This window comes from Clarias gariepinus, chromosome 9, assembly GCF_024256425.1.
Source record: "Clarias gariepinus isolate MV-2021 ecotype Netherlands chromosome 9, CGAR_prim_01v2, whole genome shotgun sequence".
In the NCBI taxonomy this organism is placed as follows: Eukaryota; Metazoa; Chordata; class Actinopteri; order Siluriformes; family Clariidae; genus Clarias; species Clarias gariepinus.
In genome coordinates this window covers 37,484,217-37,501,927 of record NC_071108.1, presented here as the reverse complement: position 1 = coordinate 37,501,927, position 17,711 = coordinate 37,484,217, and the positions used below count along the sequence as shown (strand labels likewise).

Sequence of the window (17,711 nt, the reverse complement as noted above, 5' to 3'; positions counted from 1 at the left end):
AAAAAGGCGAAGCCAAATAGTATGAAGATGTAAAAACTAGTTGCTATTAATATTATTATTGTATAAATAAAAAAGTTATATAATTTAAACGCTAATACAAATGCAAAACTTTCGCGCAAACGATACAAAAAACCTAGGGAATGGGTAAGAACCAGGGGATTTCACTCTAGGGCCAATCCCTAATAAGGGCTACGCGCCAGGTGCATCGTACCCTTCCCATGAGGTTCAGACCCCGGTTTCTGACTCTGGGTCCCACTCTATGTTCATCTTGTCGTTGCAGATGCTAACGACACACTTAGATGACCGTCCAGCCCAAGGGAGCTGGAGAGGCCATCTTCTTGCGCGGCACATCAATTGCCTCAAAATGTTGGCTCTATTTCTGGCCCTAAAGCACTTCCTCCAGTATTTAAGACTACCATGTCCTAGTGCGGGTGGACAACACTATGGCAGTCTCATATATTAATCACCAGGGCGGACTGTGCTCGCGCCGCTAAATAGCTAGCGCACCAGGTTCCTGTCCCTCAGGGCGATTTACATTCTGGGAAAATTTCATGTAGCGGAGGTGGACCTCTTTGCCTCACAAGATCAGCAAATGTCCCCTTTATTACTCTCTGACTCTTCCAGCCCCTGGGTCTGGACGCCTTGGCGGTCCCTGAACAGGACCAAGTCAAGCTGGTCTTCCAGCCAGCGTAATTAAGACTATTCTTAGTGCTAGGGCTGCCTCCCCTAGAAGAGCTTATGCCCTCAAATGGAATGTATTTGAAAGTTGGTGCATGACGAAGCAGGTAGATTGTTTCAGTGCTGGAGTTCTTGCAGGAAAATTTGTCCTCGGGCATGTGCCCCCTTGTTGAACCACTAGAGTCAGCGCCTCAGGTTTCTGACCCTCAAAATGGTTTTTCTAAATGGCCGTTACCTCTATAAGAGGATCGGAGATCTGTCAGTCTCCTCATTCTGCCTAGACTTTGACCCTGGGCTAGTCAGGGCCATTTTGCATCCTCACTAACGATCTTCCGAAAGTTCCATTCCCAACATGCACCCTATTGTTTTTGAAGCCTTCTGTCCTTCGCCTTTACAGCTTCAGAGCAGGAGAGACTTCACTTACTCTGTCCAGTACGTGTTCTTTAGATTTACGTTCACCGCATCAGCCAGTGGCGTAAGTCAGAGCAGCTTTTACATGTTTTGGGGCCGCAAGCTGCATGAGAGATGTTATCTTCGCCTCTAGGAATCAGGGCTCATTCAACCAGGGAAATCGCCTCATCTATTGCACTAGCAAGAGGTATTCCCTTGCAGCAAGTGTGTGACGCGGAGGGTTGGTCCTCTCTGCACACATTTTTTACATTTATAGTCTGGATGCTCATGCTACTCCGGGCTCACGGGTCCTCGAGTCAGCTACCCAGACATAGTTCTGAGACCTTCTCAGCCTTGTGCGCACACGCTACACAACCTTGGAGTCCAGACACGTGCAGTGCGGGGACGTTGGCACTCTCGTTCCTATAGCGATTTCACGCAGCATTGAGTGTAGGCTTTGAAAGGGAACGTCTCGGGTTACCTTGCTGTAATCCTGTTTCCTAAAAAAGGCGGGAACGAGATCCTGCGTCCCAATGCCACACTGCCTACATGACCGGACGTCCGTTCAGACAAATCAATCTGAGGAATGTTTCCGGTTCACTCCTATTTATAACCTGCAGGTGCGTCTTATCAGATGACGTCACCCGACCGAGGTTATAAAAGCCAAAAATTTGGCGTGTTTAATATACACATGCTTCACAACCGGCAACATGAAAATATCATGTTTCCCATAGCGTTATCACGCAGCATCTCGTTCCCGCATTTTTAGGGAACAGGGTTACAGCAAAGTAACCCAAGACATTTTCCCTGACGCATTCATAATCATTAGTCTACTTCTGCCAGTGTGCTGTTTCTTAACCCCAACCCCGATAAAACGGCGTATTCAATTCAATTTTATTTGTATAGCGCTTTAACAATTGACATTGTCCCAAAGCAGCTTTACACAATCAAAAGAATTATTTAAGTTTGTTTGGAATTTGAATGTGTATAAATCAAAATGGTCAGATAGTCCCTGATGAGCAAGCCGAGGGCGACAGTGGCAAAACTCTTAGATGGTAATAGGAAGAAATCTTGAGAGGAACCAGACTCAACAGGGAACCCATCCTCATCTGGGTAAAACAAAGAGCAGGAATTGATCTGTATTCATACTGTGTGTTAGTTGGCAGGCAGTTCAGCATAACAGTTGATGTTAATTGATGTTAATATGGAGTCCAGTTAGTTATTGAAAACTCAGGTAGACTTGTATGAACTATTGAACTGTCAAGTCCTCAGAGAAACAGCTGCCAACACCAGCGACATCCATGCGATGAGGTCTCCAACCAGTTCACCATAATACTCTACGTCCATGAGTCCCCCAGATCTGCTCCTTTACCTATGGCAAATCTATTTATAAAAATGTTTGGCTAAATACATAGGTTTTTAGCCTGGACTTAAACACTGAGACTGTGTCTGAGTCCCGAATACTATTTGGAAGACTATTCCATAATTTTGGGGCTTTGTAAGAAAAAGCTCTGCCCCCAGCTGTATTTTTCATAATACGCGGTACTGACAAGCAGCCTGCATCCTTTGATCGAAGTAGGCGTGGCGGTTCGTAAGACACTAGCAGTTCGCTCAGGTACTGCGGCGCGAGACCATTTAATGCTTTATATGTCAAGAGTAGTATTTTAAAATCAATGCGAAATTTCACAGGGAGCCAATGCAGTGAAGATAAAATAGGGGTGATGTGCTCATATCTTCTGGTTCTAGTGAGGACTCTCGCTGCTGCATTCTGGACTAGCTGAAGCTTATTTATGCATCTAGCTGAACAACCAGACAGTAAGGCATTACAATAGTCCAACCTAGAGGTGATAAAAGCATGAACTAGTTTTTCTGCATCGTTTAGTGACAATATATTTCTTATCCTGGCAATATTTCTGAGGTGAAAGACTGCTATCCTGGTAATACAATAACATAAAACAAAGTTTCACCGAACATATATTGGGTCATATTTGTAAAATAAAGGAAAGAATAATAAGACAAACAACAAGCTTAAAACTACAATATTTTCAATGTCCAGTAGCACCAGTCTCACAGAGACCCAGGGGGCTTATAAACAGTTTGACAGCAAAATTAGACATTTTTCTCAGTATTGTGATTTTTTATTTATTTATGTATTTCAAAGGATGCAAGACAATACTGCCAAAATGTATCATTTACATGATGTTAGAAAATATTCTTTGCATTGTCTCTTATTGAGTCACCAGGGTGCTAAAAAGAATTCATCATTTAAAGTTATTTATATATCAGTGTAGTTAGTATGATTTTGAAAGTGCTATAACTCCACCTGGCACAGTTTAATCCCAGTGGAACAATCTGACTACATGTGCAGTGCCATAAAAAAAAGTATTTGACCCTTTCTGATTTTTTTTTTTTTTTGCATATTTGTCTTGTATGGAATTTCACCTAAACACTTTATAAGAAAAGGACAGACTGGCCTATTTTGTGAGTTATCATGAACATTTTGCATTTCTAAGGTATCATCTTGATGCATTGTAAGACATACCACTCATCAGTGATGATGAACCAGTGCCTGCTGATGATGACCAACACGTCTCCCCTGATCTACCAGAGCCAAGTAAAAAGAATGGCAATCAAACAGAATAAAATTAGTAGCAGCACTAACTTGTGCTAGTTATTATGATGGTGGTCAATATTAATTCAAAGTAATGTTTCTCAGCATTATTTCGTATTAATATTGACTACCATAATAATTAAAATAAGTAACTAGTTTACTAGCGTGAGCTACTGCTGCTACTGATTTTATTTCAGCTTACCTGTTCAGTTTTATTGCCATTTCTTTTAAAATATTGTCTTTATAGATTTATATGTTGTTTGTCTTGATGTTCTTTTCTTCGTTTCTTTGTTTTACTAATATGACCCAATATATGTTTAGTGATACTTTAAATAATAGCATTGATTTCTGTATTGTGTTATATTTTTATGCTACTAACTGGTGTTAAAAATGTATCTCTACATTAATGAGCCAATGTATTATGGTGTGGGCTGCTGTGGGCCAGGAAGTCCAGGGACACTTTTTGGTCCCAGTCCGCCCCTGAATGACGAATGGAAAAAGCGCAGTCAAAGCCCGGGGATTCTCTCAGTGACAGCCAATAAAAGCATTTCTGCGGCTTTCCACGTGGTGTGGCGTTGCTTAAATAATAGTATAAAATCATCCAGACCCTGGTTTGAATCCCGCTCTGGGTGAAAATGTAATAAATGTGAATCCTTTGTTTTACACTTTTTGCTTATGATTATCATTAAATTAAGGCAACTGTATATATCGTGGCAGGGGGGCATTTTAGCGCATAACATTAGCACTGAGAATCAAACCCAGGCCTTCAGCATGGCAGGCGAATCATCTAACACTGAGCCACCAGTGCCCATGTATACTCAAAACGCATCAAAACAATAAAACAATAAGGCTAACATGTCATACATCTTTGTAGTCCTTTTGCATTACAATAATAATAATAAATTCAAAGAACTACTACTAATAATAATTATATATATATATATATATACACACACACAGTGGTGTGAAAAACTATTTGCCTCCTTCCTGATTTCAATAAGAAATTATTCTTTTGCATGTTTGTCACACAAAATGTTTCTGATCATCAAACACATTTAACTATTAATCAAAGATAACACAAGTAAACAGAAAATGCAGTTTTTAAATGATGGTTTTTATTATTTAGGGAGAAAAAAAATCCAAACCTACATGGCCCTGTGTAAAAGGAAATGGCCCCTGAACCTAATAACTGGTTGGGCCACCCTTAGCAGCAATAACTGCAATCAAGCATTTGCGATAACTTGCAACGAGTCTTTTACAGCGCTCTGGAGGAATTTTGGCCCAATCATCTTTGCAGAATTGTTGTAATTCAGCTTTATTTGAGGGTTTTTTAGCATGAACCGCCTTTTTAAGGTCATGCCACAACATCTCAATAGGATTCAGGTCAGGACTTTGACTAGGCCACTCCAAAGTCTTCATTTTGTTTTTCTTCAGCCATTCAGAGGTGGATTTGCTGGTGTGTTTTGGGTCATTGTCCTGCTGCAGCACCCAAGATCGCTTTAGCTTGAGTTGACGAACAGATGGCCAGACATTCTCCTTCAGGATTTTTTGGTAGACAGTAGAATTCATGGTTCCATCTATCACAGCCAGCCTTCCAGGTCCTTAAAGCAGCAAAACAACCCCAGACCATCACACTACCACCACCATATTTTACTGTTGGTATGATGTTCTTTTTCTGAAATGCTGTGTTACTTTTACGCCAGATGTAATGGGACACGCACCTTCCAAAAAGTTCAACTTTTGTCTCGTCGTTCCACAAGGTATTTTCCCAAAAGTCTTGGCAATCATAGAGATGTTTTTTAGCAAAATTGAGATGAGCCTTAATGTTCTTTTTGCTTAAAAGTGGTTTGCGCCTTGGAAATCTGCCATGCAGGCCGTTTTTGCCCAGTCTCTTTCTTATGGTGGAGTCGTGAACACTGACCTTAATTGAGGCAAGTGAGGCCTGCAGTGCTTTAAATGTTGTCCCGGGGTCTTTTGTGGCCTCTTGGATGAGTTGTCTCTGCGCTCTTGGGGTAATTTTGGTCGGCCGGCCACTCCTGGGAAGGTTTACCACTGTTCCACTGACACAGATTCATTGGCTTAGATGAAGCTGAAAAAGGCTTGCATTCGCAAGGCTCCCAGTCATATTCTTTAAAAGGTACATGAACCAAGCTCAGAATGTTACCCTTACATCTTGGTATAGCATGATTTATTCAAATATTCCGTTCCTCCAAAATAGGCCTGATCATCCAGTGCAGGTTTGACCTTTGACCCTGTTCTACAGGCTTTTTTCTTGAGTCTGTATTTAAAATGGACTGTTGTACAAAAGCTCATTGTAATAGGATTATTACATGACAGATTCTGCTCTTTACGAAAAGTCTGCTTTACGATGATATACAGATCTGGCCTTTAAAAACGCACGTTTTCGGAAAAGGGATCCCACGACTTGCCGCGAGTGCGCGCGGCAAGCTGTGAAAATGCCCGTTAATACCTGTAGGGGGCAGTCGTGTTTCAGTCTAAAGTACTGTGTGTCTACTGAAGCCGAAAAATGTTATGTCTCTTAGGCGCCCATTGACAGCAAGCGACAGAGCTCATAAACGTGTCAAGCTCAAACTGTTATGTATTTATTCATCATTTTCATTCAGAATTATTATTATTATTAGTAGTAGTTCTCCGAATTTATTATTATTATTATTGTAATGCACCCGCGCGATTGCAAAAGGACTACAAAGATGTATGACGTTAGCCTATAACAGTATTTATGCGCTTTAAACGCAGACGGGTGCTGGTGGCTCAGTGGTAGGTGATTCGCCCGCCATGCGGGAGACCCGGGTTCGATTCCCATCCAGTGCTCAATATGCTGGTGCCATTTGCTAAAATGCCATAGATATAGCCACTACATTATCAACTTATGCTTCAGTACTAAATGCATGTTTGAAACACATTAGCACTCACCTCACAGTTGCTATAATTTAATGATTATCATAAGCAAAAAGTGTAAAACAAAGGATTCACATTTATTACATTTTCACCCAGAGCGGGATTCGAACCAGGGTCTGGACGATTTTATAGGATATACGGATATTATACGGATATTATTTAAGCAACGCCACACCACGTGGAAAATCGGCAAAAATGCTTCAATTTCATTGGCTGTCACTGAGTTTCAGCTATTCACGACTGGCCCCCGCGGAACACAGAATCCCCGGGCTTTGACTGCGCTTTCTCCATTCGTTATTACAGGGGCGGACTGGGACCAAAAAGTGTCCCTGGACTTCCTGGCCCACAGCAGCCCACACCATAATACATTGGCTCATTAATGTAGAGATACATTTTTAACACCAGTTACTAGTATAAAAATATAACACAATACAGAAATCAATGCTATTTAAACATGTTATTTGAAGTATCACTGAACATATATTGGGTCAAAGAAACAAACAAAAAAAAGAACATCAAGACGAACAACATATAAATCTATAAAGACAATATTTTTTATTTTATTCTTTAATTATTATGGTAGTCAATATTAACACGAAATAATGCTGAGAAACATTATTTCAATTAATATCGACCACCATCATAATAACTAGCACAAGTTAGTGCTGCTACTAATTTTATTCTGTTTGATTGCCATTCTTTTTACTTGGCTCTGGTAGATCAGGGGAGACGTGTTGGTCATCATCAGCATGTATTATGATGTGGGATGTGGTGCGCTGCTGGGTCCAGCCTCACTGTCCCTGACCTGTTATAGGCAGAATCTGTTCATTTGAAGCATTTCACAGCATTTAATTAATAAAATTAATTTGCTCAGAAAATTCGCTGCATCGAGAAAGGATCAATATCTAAAAATTGCCCACGTGTGTGGACAAAGAATACAAAAGTGTATAATCTTTAATAAAGTTAATCTATTACAATGTTGTTTTCAATGCTGAAGCAAACATGATCTAGTTTTAGTCTATTCATTGAATACAACGCGACAGCGCGCTCCGAGGTGAAGCGCACCCACAGTTACTGTAATCCCCCATCTCACCTTTACTACAGGTGTGAAGTCATCAAACCGGTTTCGCTGCTGGGGGAATTCACAGAATTGGGGGTTTTAAAACAAATTAACAAGACCGAGCAGAGTTCAGACTTCAGTTTGGTTGGTTAGAAGTGGCGCTGACGTGGGGCGGGAGGGAGTCTCGCCCGCGGAGCAATTCAGTGTAGAACCGCCACTGCCTATTTTCCACCACATCACGTACTTCCCTGATCTCCATCTCCGCGCTTTGCTTTTATAATGTGGAGCAAGCCCGAGATCATATTAACGTAGCATTCATCATTCAAAGTTATTCATATCAGTGTATAGTAAGTGTGATTTGAAAAGTGCTATAACTCCACCTGCTACAGTTTCAGCCCAGTGGAACAATCTGACTACGCGTGAAGTGCCATGAAAAAGTATTTGCCCCTTCCTATTTTTTTTCCTTGCATATTTGTCACACTTGTATAGGTGGAATTTTACCTAAACACTTTAGGTGAGAACGTATAGGTTAATATGTATAGGTGAGAACAGCTGATTCACACTTGGGGAGAGTGAATAATTTGCATTTGAATGTTGTCAGGCATTGTAAGCACACGCAGTGACACTAAAAGAACAATAGGATTAATAGGAATAGGAGGCACTAAAGAGAAGGATTTAAATTTAGACTATAAAAAAATTAATCTGCATTTATTTTTAGGCGTGCCAGCTGCCACTTTTTAGTCTTATAATGCCCACATGACATGCTGGTACAGAGCTGGACATAGCTCATCCATGCCAATGATCCCGGGTTTTCACCCTGCGCTATAAAATACGAGTACGACGGCCATCCGCGGACAGCAGCTCCTGCCTCCGTCCGCTCGCGCTTGCTCTTCTTTGAAGTCTCTGGGGCGCGTTCCAATTGCCCCGCTTGCATGCCGCACTTCCGCGTTGTGTGCGCGCGTCTCTCGCATATCTGAAGGAGAGGTCGCCTAACTAGTGAGCGAGGAGCGATATTGATTTGGGCGCACGCCGTGACAGGCTGAAAAAAAACTATTGTCCTTAACAGATGAGGACTCTGATTAATGTGCAAAAACTATATAATAAAACTATATAAGACTAAATGCCTTTATAAGACTCAACTTTTATTTAAGCGCACTCACAATAACGAAAAAACGTGATTTTATAAATGTTTGAAAGCAAATAAGGTGCGCTGTTCTGTATTGTTTTTGGTGAACTTGAGCGCATCAGAAAATGAACGCAAACGTTTTTTAAATGGTCAGAGTCAGTCTGCTTGCTGTTTTCCCGATGCGTTTATAATCATTAGTCTACTTCTGCCGGTGCGCTCTGGAAAACTCCATGCATGCGGCTGAGCGCTGATTAAAACTATGGATTAAATTAAAGAGGAGAATCACGATGCCGAATTAAAGTCCTGAGCCCAAACCTCATTTAAATTAAATTAACAAATACTATAAGTAAAAAAAAAAAACAATAGCCCACGTTTAGAAACCGTTTATAAATTCTTTCCGACATGAGTTGGCCCGGTGTTATGCGCAGAGCGCCGGGAGATTTCCTGAAGCTCCGAAATCACTGGGGCATTTTTTCTAAATAGATGCTTTAATAACTGATGGAGGTTTTGCGCTGTATATACACGCAGTTTTGAGGGGTTTAAAACGAATTAGTCCGAGCAGACCTACATGAAAGGTGAGAAGTGAGTAACTGCGTGCGCTGTCGCGGTGTATATACTGTACAACACACGTTTATCAACCTTTTGATAAAAACGCTGCCTTTTGTAAAGTGAAAGTACTTTACAAAAGACAAACTGCTTTATTTCAGTCATGAATTCACAATCACATCACATTCCAGCTATTATTTCCAGCCGTGGTTAAATAATGTATGAAATAATTATTAAATGCTGGACACAAACAGCAAATATGATAATTATTATAAAAAGCCCGAAAAAGTTTGTGGTCATAAGATAATATTTACTTAATAATATAATATATATATAGTTCATTCATGTTTTCTGATGATGTCGACACATTTTTTACGTTTTAAATAAGATTCACGAATCAGAACATTTGCATAGTTAAGACTATCAGCCTACTATCAGGAAATTAAATTAATTTCAACACCATGTAAACCGAGACATTGCCATGTCTTTCACTGTTTTGTCCCTGTTAAAACATTACAAAAAATATATAAGAAACTTATTAAGAATTTTAAAGCACGAATTTGGGCATCTCATTTCATCATTATGAAAATAATATGAAGCACATATACACGCATTTATCATGAAAGATCTGTTGTAAAGCAAAATAAAATTCATGTTTGCTTCAGCATTGGGAACAATATTGTTTTAGACTAAGTAATTATACACAATTCTTCGTTGTACAGTACTTGGTCCGGCGTTTAAATAAAGTCCTTCCATGCGCCATCTGGCGGATATTCAGTGAAGCACAACACATTTATTTAAATTCCCGAATGTTGCTTACGGCAAGTCGCGGCGCGCCGCGCGCTAAATTGAGGCATCCCGCGGGAAAACACGCGCAGTCTTAATGACCACATCTGTACAGCATGTTAAAAGACACCCATAGGTGCAGATGCTGAAGAATGATTCATAAAACAGTGGTCGACCTCAATAACTTATATTGGGTTACCTCATATTAACAGCACCTTGGATTAGAGCCATTATGATGCCAATACAGATCATGGGTAGCAGATGCATCTCAACAGTAACTGTTTGAAGGAGATATACATATTTTGGACACCTGCGGCATAGCTTTACAATGTAGAAATAATCAGAAATGACCATGGAGATAGGAAGTGATCCCAAACTTGAGTGTAGCGCATACTTTTCTACCACACATCAGTAATAACAAAAACTCAGTTGTGTCAATATGTGTCATGATCTGGCTGCTTGTGTCGGCATGTGCGTGGCATAAATGCAGAGGCCTAGATGAGTAGTTCAAGATAGTCTCTTTATTGTTATATTAAAGTACAACTTTCTAGAGTACTATAAATAAACTGTAATATAATCACTCTTCCGAAAACAACCATAATATTCACAACTAATGCTACACGCAGGGCTCAACTTAAACTGATCTTTATACTCAATCTAACTCATTAGTCGCCTCGGCTCAGGTGAGAGTTCCCAACACCTGACCGAGGTCATCCTGGGATATGTAGTTCCTTAAGCTAACTAAAACACAACCAAAATACAAAACAAGTCTGGGCGTTTGTCGCCCTCTAGGGGATAACACTTACAATATTAACTTTTATTCAACAAAAGACCTTATAGGTCTCATAAAACAAAGCACAAAACATTCCTGCCAAATTACCATTTATGCCCCCCCTTCTTCTGCATTCTGTTCTTTTAAAAACCTCCTACAGTCTGCTGCTGGTCCTTCTTCATCCTCTGTTCTCTTTTTCTTCAAAACCTTATAATTGACAATATGTTTGACCTCTTTGGTAAAACATATTTTATTTTGTGTCTGTACAGTATGTGTGTGGGTACAGTGTGCGTGTAAAGCAAAAGAAAGTCCTATTAGAGACTTTAAAAATCCATTATCTCTCTCTGCTCAAGGCTCAGCCTGCTCTGTGTGTCTGTGTGCGCACGTCATTGGACACCGTGCCACACACACACACACACAGGCCTCTCCTACCTTCGCCTTCACAGATACACACACACACTCTCTGCTCTACACAGGAACACTGCTCTGTCGCGATTCTTTTCAAAGGTAAAGTGCAGGTTAATTAGTTTACAGCAGTGATTCCGTTAGTGTGTCCCTCAATTGAGTGTCGAGAAATTGATTGTTTATTTTTTCGAGAAAACGTCTCGGGTTACTTTGCTGTAACCCTGTTCCCTGAAAAGGCGGGAACGAGATGCTGCGTGAAAAATGCAATGGGAACATCTTTTCGAGTTGCCGGTTGTGAAGCATGTGTGTATCAAACACGACAAATTTTGGCTTATATAACCTTGGTCGGGTGACGTCATCTGATGAGACGCACCTGCAGGTTATAAATAGGAGTGAACCAGAAACATTCCTCAGATCAATTTTGTCTGAAAGGACATCCAGTCACGCAGGCAGTGCGGCATTGGAGCGCAGCATCTCGTTCCCGCCTTTTCAGGGAACAGGATTACAGCAAAGTAACCCTAGACGTTCCCTTTCACAGGCTCCACTCGATGCTGCGTTAAAACGCTATGGGAACAAGAACACCAACGCCGGCGCACTGCAGGTGTCTGGACCCAAAGGTTATGTAGCATGTGTGCACAAGGCCGAGGAGGTCTCAGAGCTATATTTGGGAGGCCGACTCGAGAACCCGAGCGCCCGAAGAGGCATGAACATCCAGACTATAAAATCTAACAAATGTGTGCAGAGAGGACCAACCCGCCGCGTCACACACTGGCTGCAGGGGAATACCTCTTGCTAGCACAATGGATGAGGCGATCCCCCTGGTTGAGTGAGCCCTGACTCCTAGAGGCGAAGTAACCCCACGCGCTTTATAGGAGAGGGCAATAGCATCTCTCACACAGTGTGACAAGGTCTGTGTAGTGGCGGCAACCCCCCGGTTGCAGCCCCCATAGCATATAAAAAAGCTGCTCCGATTTCCGCCACTGGCTGGTGTGGTGGACGTAGATCTGAAGAGCAAGTACTGGACACAGTAGGTGAAGTTTCTTCTGCTCCGAAGCTGTAAAAGGCGGAGGACAGAAGGCTTTAAGAACAACAGGGTGCATGGTTGAGAATGGAACTTTCGGAAGATGCGAATGCGAGGGTGAAGATGCAGAATGGCTTTGTCCAGCCCAGGGACAAAGTCTAGGCAGGATGGGGAGACTGACAAGGCGTGCAGATCTCCAATCCTCTTCAAAGAGGTAATGGCCGTGAGAAAAACCATTTTAAGGGTCAGAAACCTGAGAGGCGCTGACTCTAGTGGTTCGAATGGGGTGTCAATTAGACCTTCAAGCATGAAAGATAAATCCCACGAAGGGACCGTGGCTCTAGTGGGTGGCCTCAACCGTTCAGCTCCACAAATGAAACGGGCAACTAACGGGTGTTTTCCCACAGTAACCCCATTAAACAGAACATGGCAAGCTGAGATAGCAGCTACGTACATCCTGAGAGTACTAGGGCATAAGCTCGAGGACAGCTTTTCCTGCAGGAACTTTAGCACTGAAACAATTCGTCTACCTGCCTCGTCATGCACCAATTTTCAAATATATTCAATTTGAGAGCATACGCTATTCGAATGGAGGGGGCCCTAGCATTTAGAATAGTGTCAATTATGCTGGCTGGAAGACCAACTTGACTTAGTTGGTCCCGTTCAGGGGGCAAACGTGAAGGTTCCAAAGCTCGGGCCGGGGATGAAATATTTTCCCCTGCGCCTAAGACAGAAGGTCCCTCCTCACTGGAATCACCCATGGTGAGCCGTCAAGGAGAGATATTAGATCCAAGAACCACACTCGGCCAACAGGGCGCTATCAGTAAGAGGCGCAAACGATGTTGGGAGGCAAAGAGGTCCACCTCTGCTGCAAAGAATCTTTTCCAGATCTGACTGACTACTTCGGGGTGGAGCCTCCATTCCCCGTGTGTCACAGCTTGCCTGGACAGTAAGTTTGCTTTCACATTCATATGCCCAGGAATGTAAATCGCCCTGAGGGACAGGAACTTGTCCTGTGCCCAAAGCAGAACCTGGTGCACTAGCTTGTTCAAGTGGCGCGAGCGCAGTCCGCCCTGGCGATTTATGTAGGAGACTACCTATGTGCTGTCCACCCGCACTAGAACATGGTAGCCTCTCAACTGCTGGAGGAAGTGCTGTAGGGCCAAAAATAGAGCCATCATTTCGAGGCAATTGATGTGCCATGCGAGAAGATGGTCTCTCCAGCTGCCTTGGGCTGGACGGCCATCCCAGACCGCACCCCAGCCGGTAAGGGAAGCATCTCTCGTTAGCGTTTTGCGACGACAAGACGGACCTAAAGTGGGACCTAAAGTCAGAAACCGGGGTCTGAACCACATAGAAAGGGTACGAAGTCCTTTCGCGTAACCCTTATTTGCCTTCGGGGATTGGCTCTTGCATGAAATCCCCTGGCTTTTAGCCACAACTGAAAAGCTCTCATGTGCAAAAGGCCCAAAGTTATCACTGTGGACGCAGCTGCCATGAGGCCTAAACACTTTTGAAAGTGATGTAAAGTCACTTTCTTGTCTAGCCTGATTTCTTTCAGGGTGTTAAGAATGGATTTGATGCGAGCGGGAGACAGTTGTGCCCGCATAATGATCGAGTTCCATTTGACAACCAAGTATGTTGTCCTCTGAGCTGGAAAGAGAACGCTTTTTGTAGCGTTGAGTCTAAATCCTAGCAAATGGAGATGAGCTAGGACGACATCCCGATGTCGAAGCGCTAGCTCCTGAAACTGGGCCAGGATCAGCCAGTTGTCTATGTAATTTAGAATACGGATGCCCTGGAGTCGCAAGGGAGCCAGGACTGCATCAATACATTTTGTGTATGTGCGGGGTGATAGAGCTAGACCAAATGGGAGGACCCGATACTGGTAAGCTTTGCCCCTGAAAGCGAACTTCAGGAACTTCCTGTGTTGTGGCAAAATTTCTATGTGAAAGTATGCGTCCTTCAGATCAATTGTCACAAACCAATCCTTTGGTTTGATCTGTGAGACAATAATTTTGACAGTCAACATTTTAAATCTGTACTTTTTGAGATAGTGGTTTAACCCGCGAAGATCTAGGATTGCACGCAGCCTACCGTTTTTCATGGAGACCAAGAAATAACGACTGTAGTAGCCTGACTTTATGTCTGGAGGGGGAACCTGTTCTATGGCCTCTTTCTCCTGGAGTTCGAGCTTCAGCAGATGCGCCCTTTTCACTGTGCCACTTAAATCCTTCAGCAGATCAGCCTGGTACGCCTGCAAGACCGCCATGGTGTGCAGAGAAGCGCCGGCCTGACCCACTGCTTGGAACGCCTTTCCCATAAGGGTAGAAGAAGTTCTACGCGGCTTAAAGGGGAGTGTTGGCTTTTTTAGTGAGGATGATGTCCCTGGAGAGAGATAGCCCACGAGCGTCTTTTCTATGCCTCGTGCCTTTGCATCAACGATATTCGCATAAAACGAAGTCGATGGTACAAAGATACAGGCTGAATATTGCTTACTCCAAGAACGAGTTAATTCGTTGTGAAGGTCGCCAAAAAAGGGGCGAGAGCGGCGTTGTGGATCCATCTCCTGGCCACCCGACAGGAATTTGTCATCCAGTTTTAAACGTTTGGGATGGGCTTGCTCATGTGGCCAGTCAATGTGCAGGCGCTCAACTGCACGCGTTATGACTTCAAGCAGCTCCTCATACTCTCCATCTTCCTTAGAGGAGTATTCTGAGGTAGCTATTTCCATTTTCATGGAAGCAAAAGAACGAGTCTCTTCTACACACTCCCGAGAAGCACCAGAGTGCGCTTGTGAAGTGGAAGGAAAGACTTTGCGATCGGAGGAGAGGGCGAGAGAAAAAAGGGGGGACCCCGTCTCGCGCACCTCGGACAGGTCGACTTGCAACCCCCAGGTTTGCAGCGCGGCTCTTGGTTCCCTAAAGAACGCAAGCCGCGCGCGAAGCACTTTCATGGGAAGAAGATCACAGTGTTCACAGTCTTCTTGGAGCCCTTGGAGAGCGCGCTTTTTACCCAAACATTCAAAACAGAAAGTGTGGAGATCGCCCTCCGAAAGACAGTTTTCACAAGGAGGGGGGCATCTCACTCTAAACTCCGCCATTATATCGGTGAGTTAAACACTTTCTTTGCTTTTTAATTGCTGTTTTAGTTTGTTACAACACACGCGCACAATGCGGTCATGAAGACAAAAGATCTAAAGAATGTTTCCGGTTCACTCCTATTTATAACCTGCAGGTGCATCTCATCAGATGATGTCACCCGACCGAGGTTATATAAGCCAAAATTTGTCGTGTTTGATACACACATGCTTCACAACCGGCAACACGAAAAGATGTTCTCATAGCGTTTTCACGCAGCATCGAGTGTAGCCTTTGAAAGGGAACAGTGTTTTTCTATTGTGTGTGCACGTGCTTGTAAAAAAAGTGGAGGAAGGGTGTGTAAGATGAGAAGGGGGAGAGGGGAGCTTAATTTAGAGTCACACACAAACACACACAGTCTTATACTTTTTTTTAAAGGTAAAGTGCAGGTTAATTTGTTTGACCTGTGGAACGAATAATTTGAGTTTCCATTATTTCCATATTTCCATTATTTATTTTATAAAATTCAATTTGGTTTAGAAGTGTTTTGGAATATGAACCGCTTCTGGAACGAATTATGTCCGTAATCCAAGGTTCCACTGTACAAATAAATTAATATATATTAAGTTTTTAAATTGTTAAATGGAAGCATAACTCTCTGACGTGTTTTGCGGTTTTATGAAAAAAAAAAAATGGTACATGAACCCATTGGATGGTGTGTAGAACATCAGGATTTTGCCAAGTTAAACAAAGGCAATAGTTGGTATGGACTGTAAAGGCAGTTGACCTGGAAAGAGTCAAGTGTTATTTAATCCAAAAATGTTACAGAGCATTCGTAATAAAAAGTAACAACAATATTGATACTCCATTATTATCACCATATTTTATTTACCTTTTTCATAAATTTAGACCTTCTTTATGAAGGTCTAAATTTGTTGGTTTTGGAAAAAAACCAAGAGAAGAGAAGTCACTATTGAAATGAACTCGCTACAGTATATAAAACACTAGTCTGTATACATTCACTATGCATTAGACACAGTATTAAAGGCTCAGGTTTTCATTCCCTATAAATGAAGTCATTCATTAAGGTGATAAGTAGAGATGATGATTTCTTTCTTTATCTGTAGTGTGCAGTAAATACATTAAAACAAACAAAAAACAGTTCAACATTTAAATACACTTTTAGTTTTTCAGTGATTAGTTATATGTGAAACAGAGATGAAGATGTGGTTCATTAAAGAAGGCTTTAATGAATATTGATGAGTTTACACCTCACAGGCTTGCAGTTTAATAATTTGAGGAGTTTCTCCTTTGCAACGTCGCACCCCAACCTCGCACTCCGTTACCGTGGACACCTCAGAGTCTTTAGTAACACGTACACATATGTTGATCCAGCGAGATGATGCAACACACTCGTCCAAAGTTTTGCAGTGACACATGTTTGTTTGTTCTGTTGATCAGAGTGAAAAAGTTAATCAACTTTGACTGACTAATTTTCTGATGTCTTCACTAGAGAAACATAATTAAATTCTCCCACTTTTTTATGAAGGAGGAGGAAATACTTTGTAGAGCAGAATGGTGCTTTATTTAAAAAGTTTGAAATTTAACTGCTAAATTTAGACAAAACATTCAACCAATTTTACCATCACACGTAGTCCAGAGAGAGCACTGAGGACACACTGCAGGGTCAGACCCTGGCCACTGGCAGGCGCTGTGTTCAGCTACTGTAAGCTGGTGACCCAAACACTGCAGAGCTCGAGCTTTACACACACTCTGTCTGCTGAACAGACTTCGCACTTTATTGTTTACACACACCTCAAGGGATGGCCTGATGAGACAGAGACATAAGACACAATGTACAGTATAGAAATATAAATACATATATGCATGCAGGATGTTATTTCAATGCTGAGATGAAAAATAATGATAAGATAAATAACAACATAACAAGAGTAATCATTTATGCTTAGATTATTAGCAGTATTCTGGTTAGGTCTCTTGTTAAGTGCAACTCGTACCATTTATGCCATTACACATACTGCAGGGTTAACTAGTCAGTGACTAAACCAAATCACCTTAGTGAGTGAAAAGTCCAGCCATTGAGCAGGGTGGCTATACAAGACAACAGCCATGTGAACATTCGCCATGAAGAGCATTCAGGGCATCCCTGCAATAGAGTACAGCATGGCCATTCACTGCATGAGAACTTTCTAACCCTTGAAACAGCCCTGTTTAGAAAAGCACTGCTCACCCTGTGAGTACAAAAGGCCTGCAATAGATGGGCTAAACAAAGCATGTCACAGTAACCAGACCAGTC

General features: G+C 42.2%; 1 protein-coding gene across 3 annotated transcripts in view; it reads right to left on the bottom strand.

Annotated features, from left to right (window-relative positions):
• Window positions 1-16,190: 16,190 nt before the first annotated feature.
• Window positions 16,191-17,711, bottom strand: part of c7a (complement component 7a) — a 40,097-nt gene continuing 38,576 nt past the window's right edge. For all 3 annotated transcript variants that reach the window (XM_053503905.1, XM_053503904.1, XM_053503906.1), the window contains 2 exons: window positions 17,038-17,222; window positions 16,191-16,844 (listed from right to left, as the gene is read on the bottom strand). In XM_053503905.1, coding sequence (XP_053359880.1) covers window positions 16,660-16,844; window positions 17,038-17,222 — 370 coding nt within the window. In that variant the 3' untranslated portion in view covers window positions 16,191-16,659. The remainder of the gene's footprint in view (window positions 16,845-17,037; window positions 17,223-17,711) is intronic.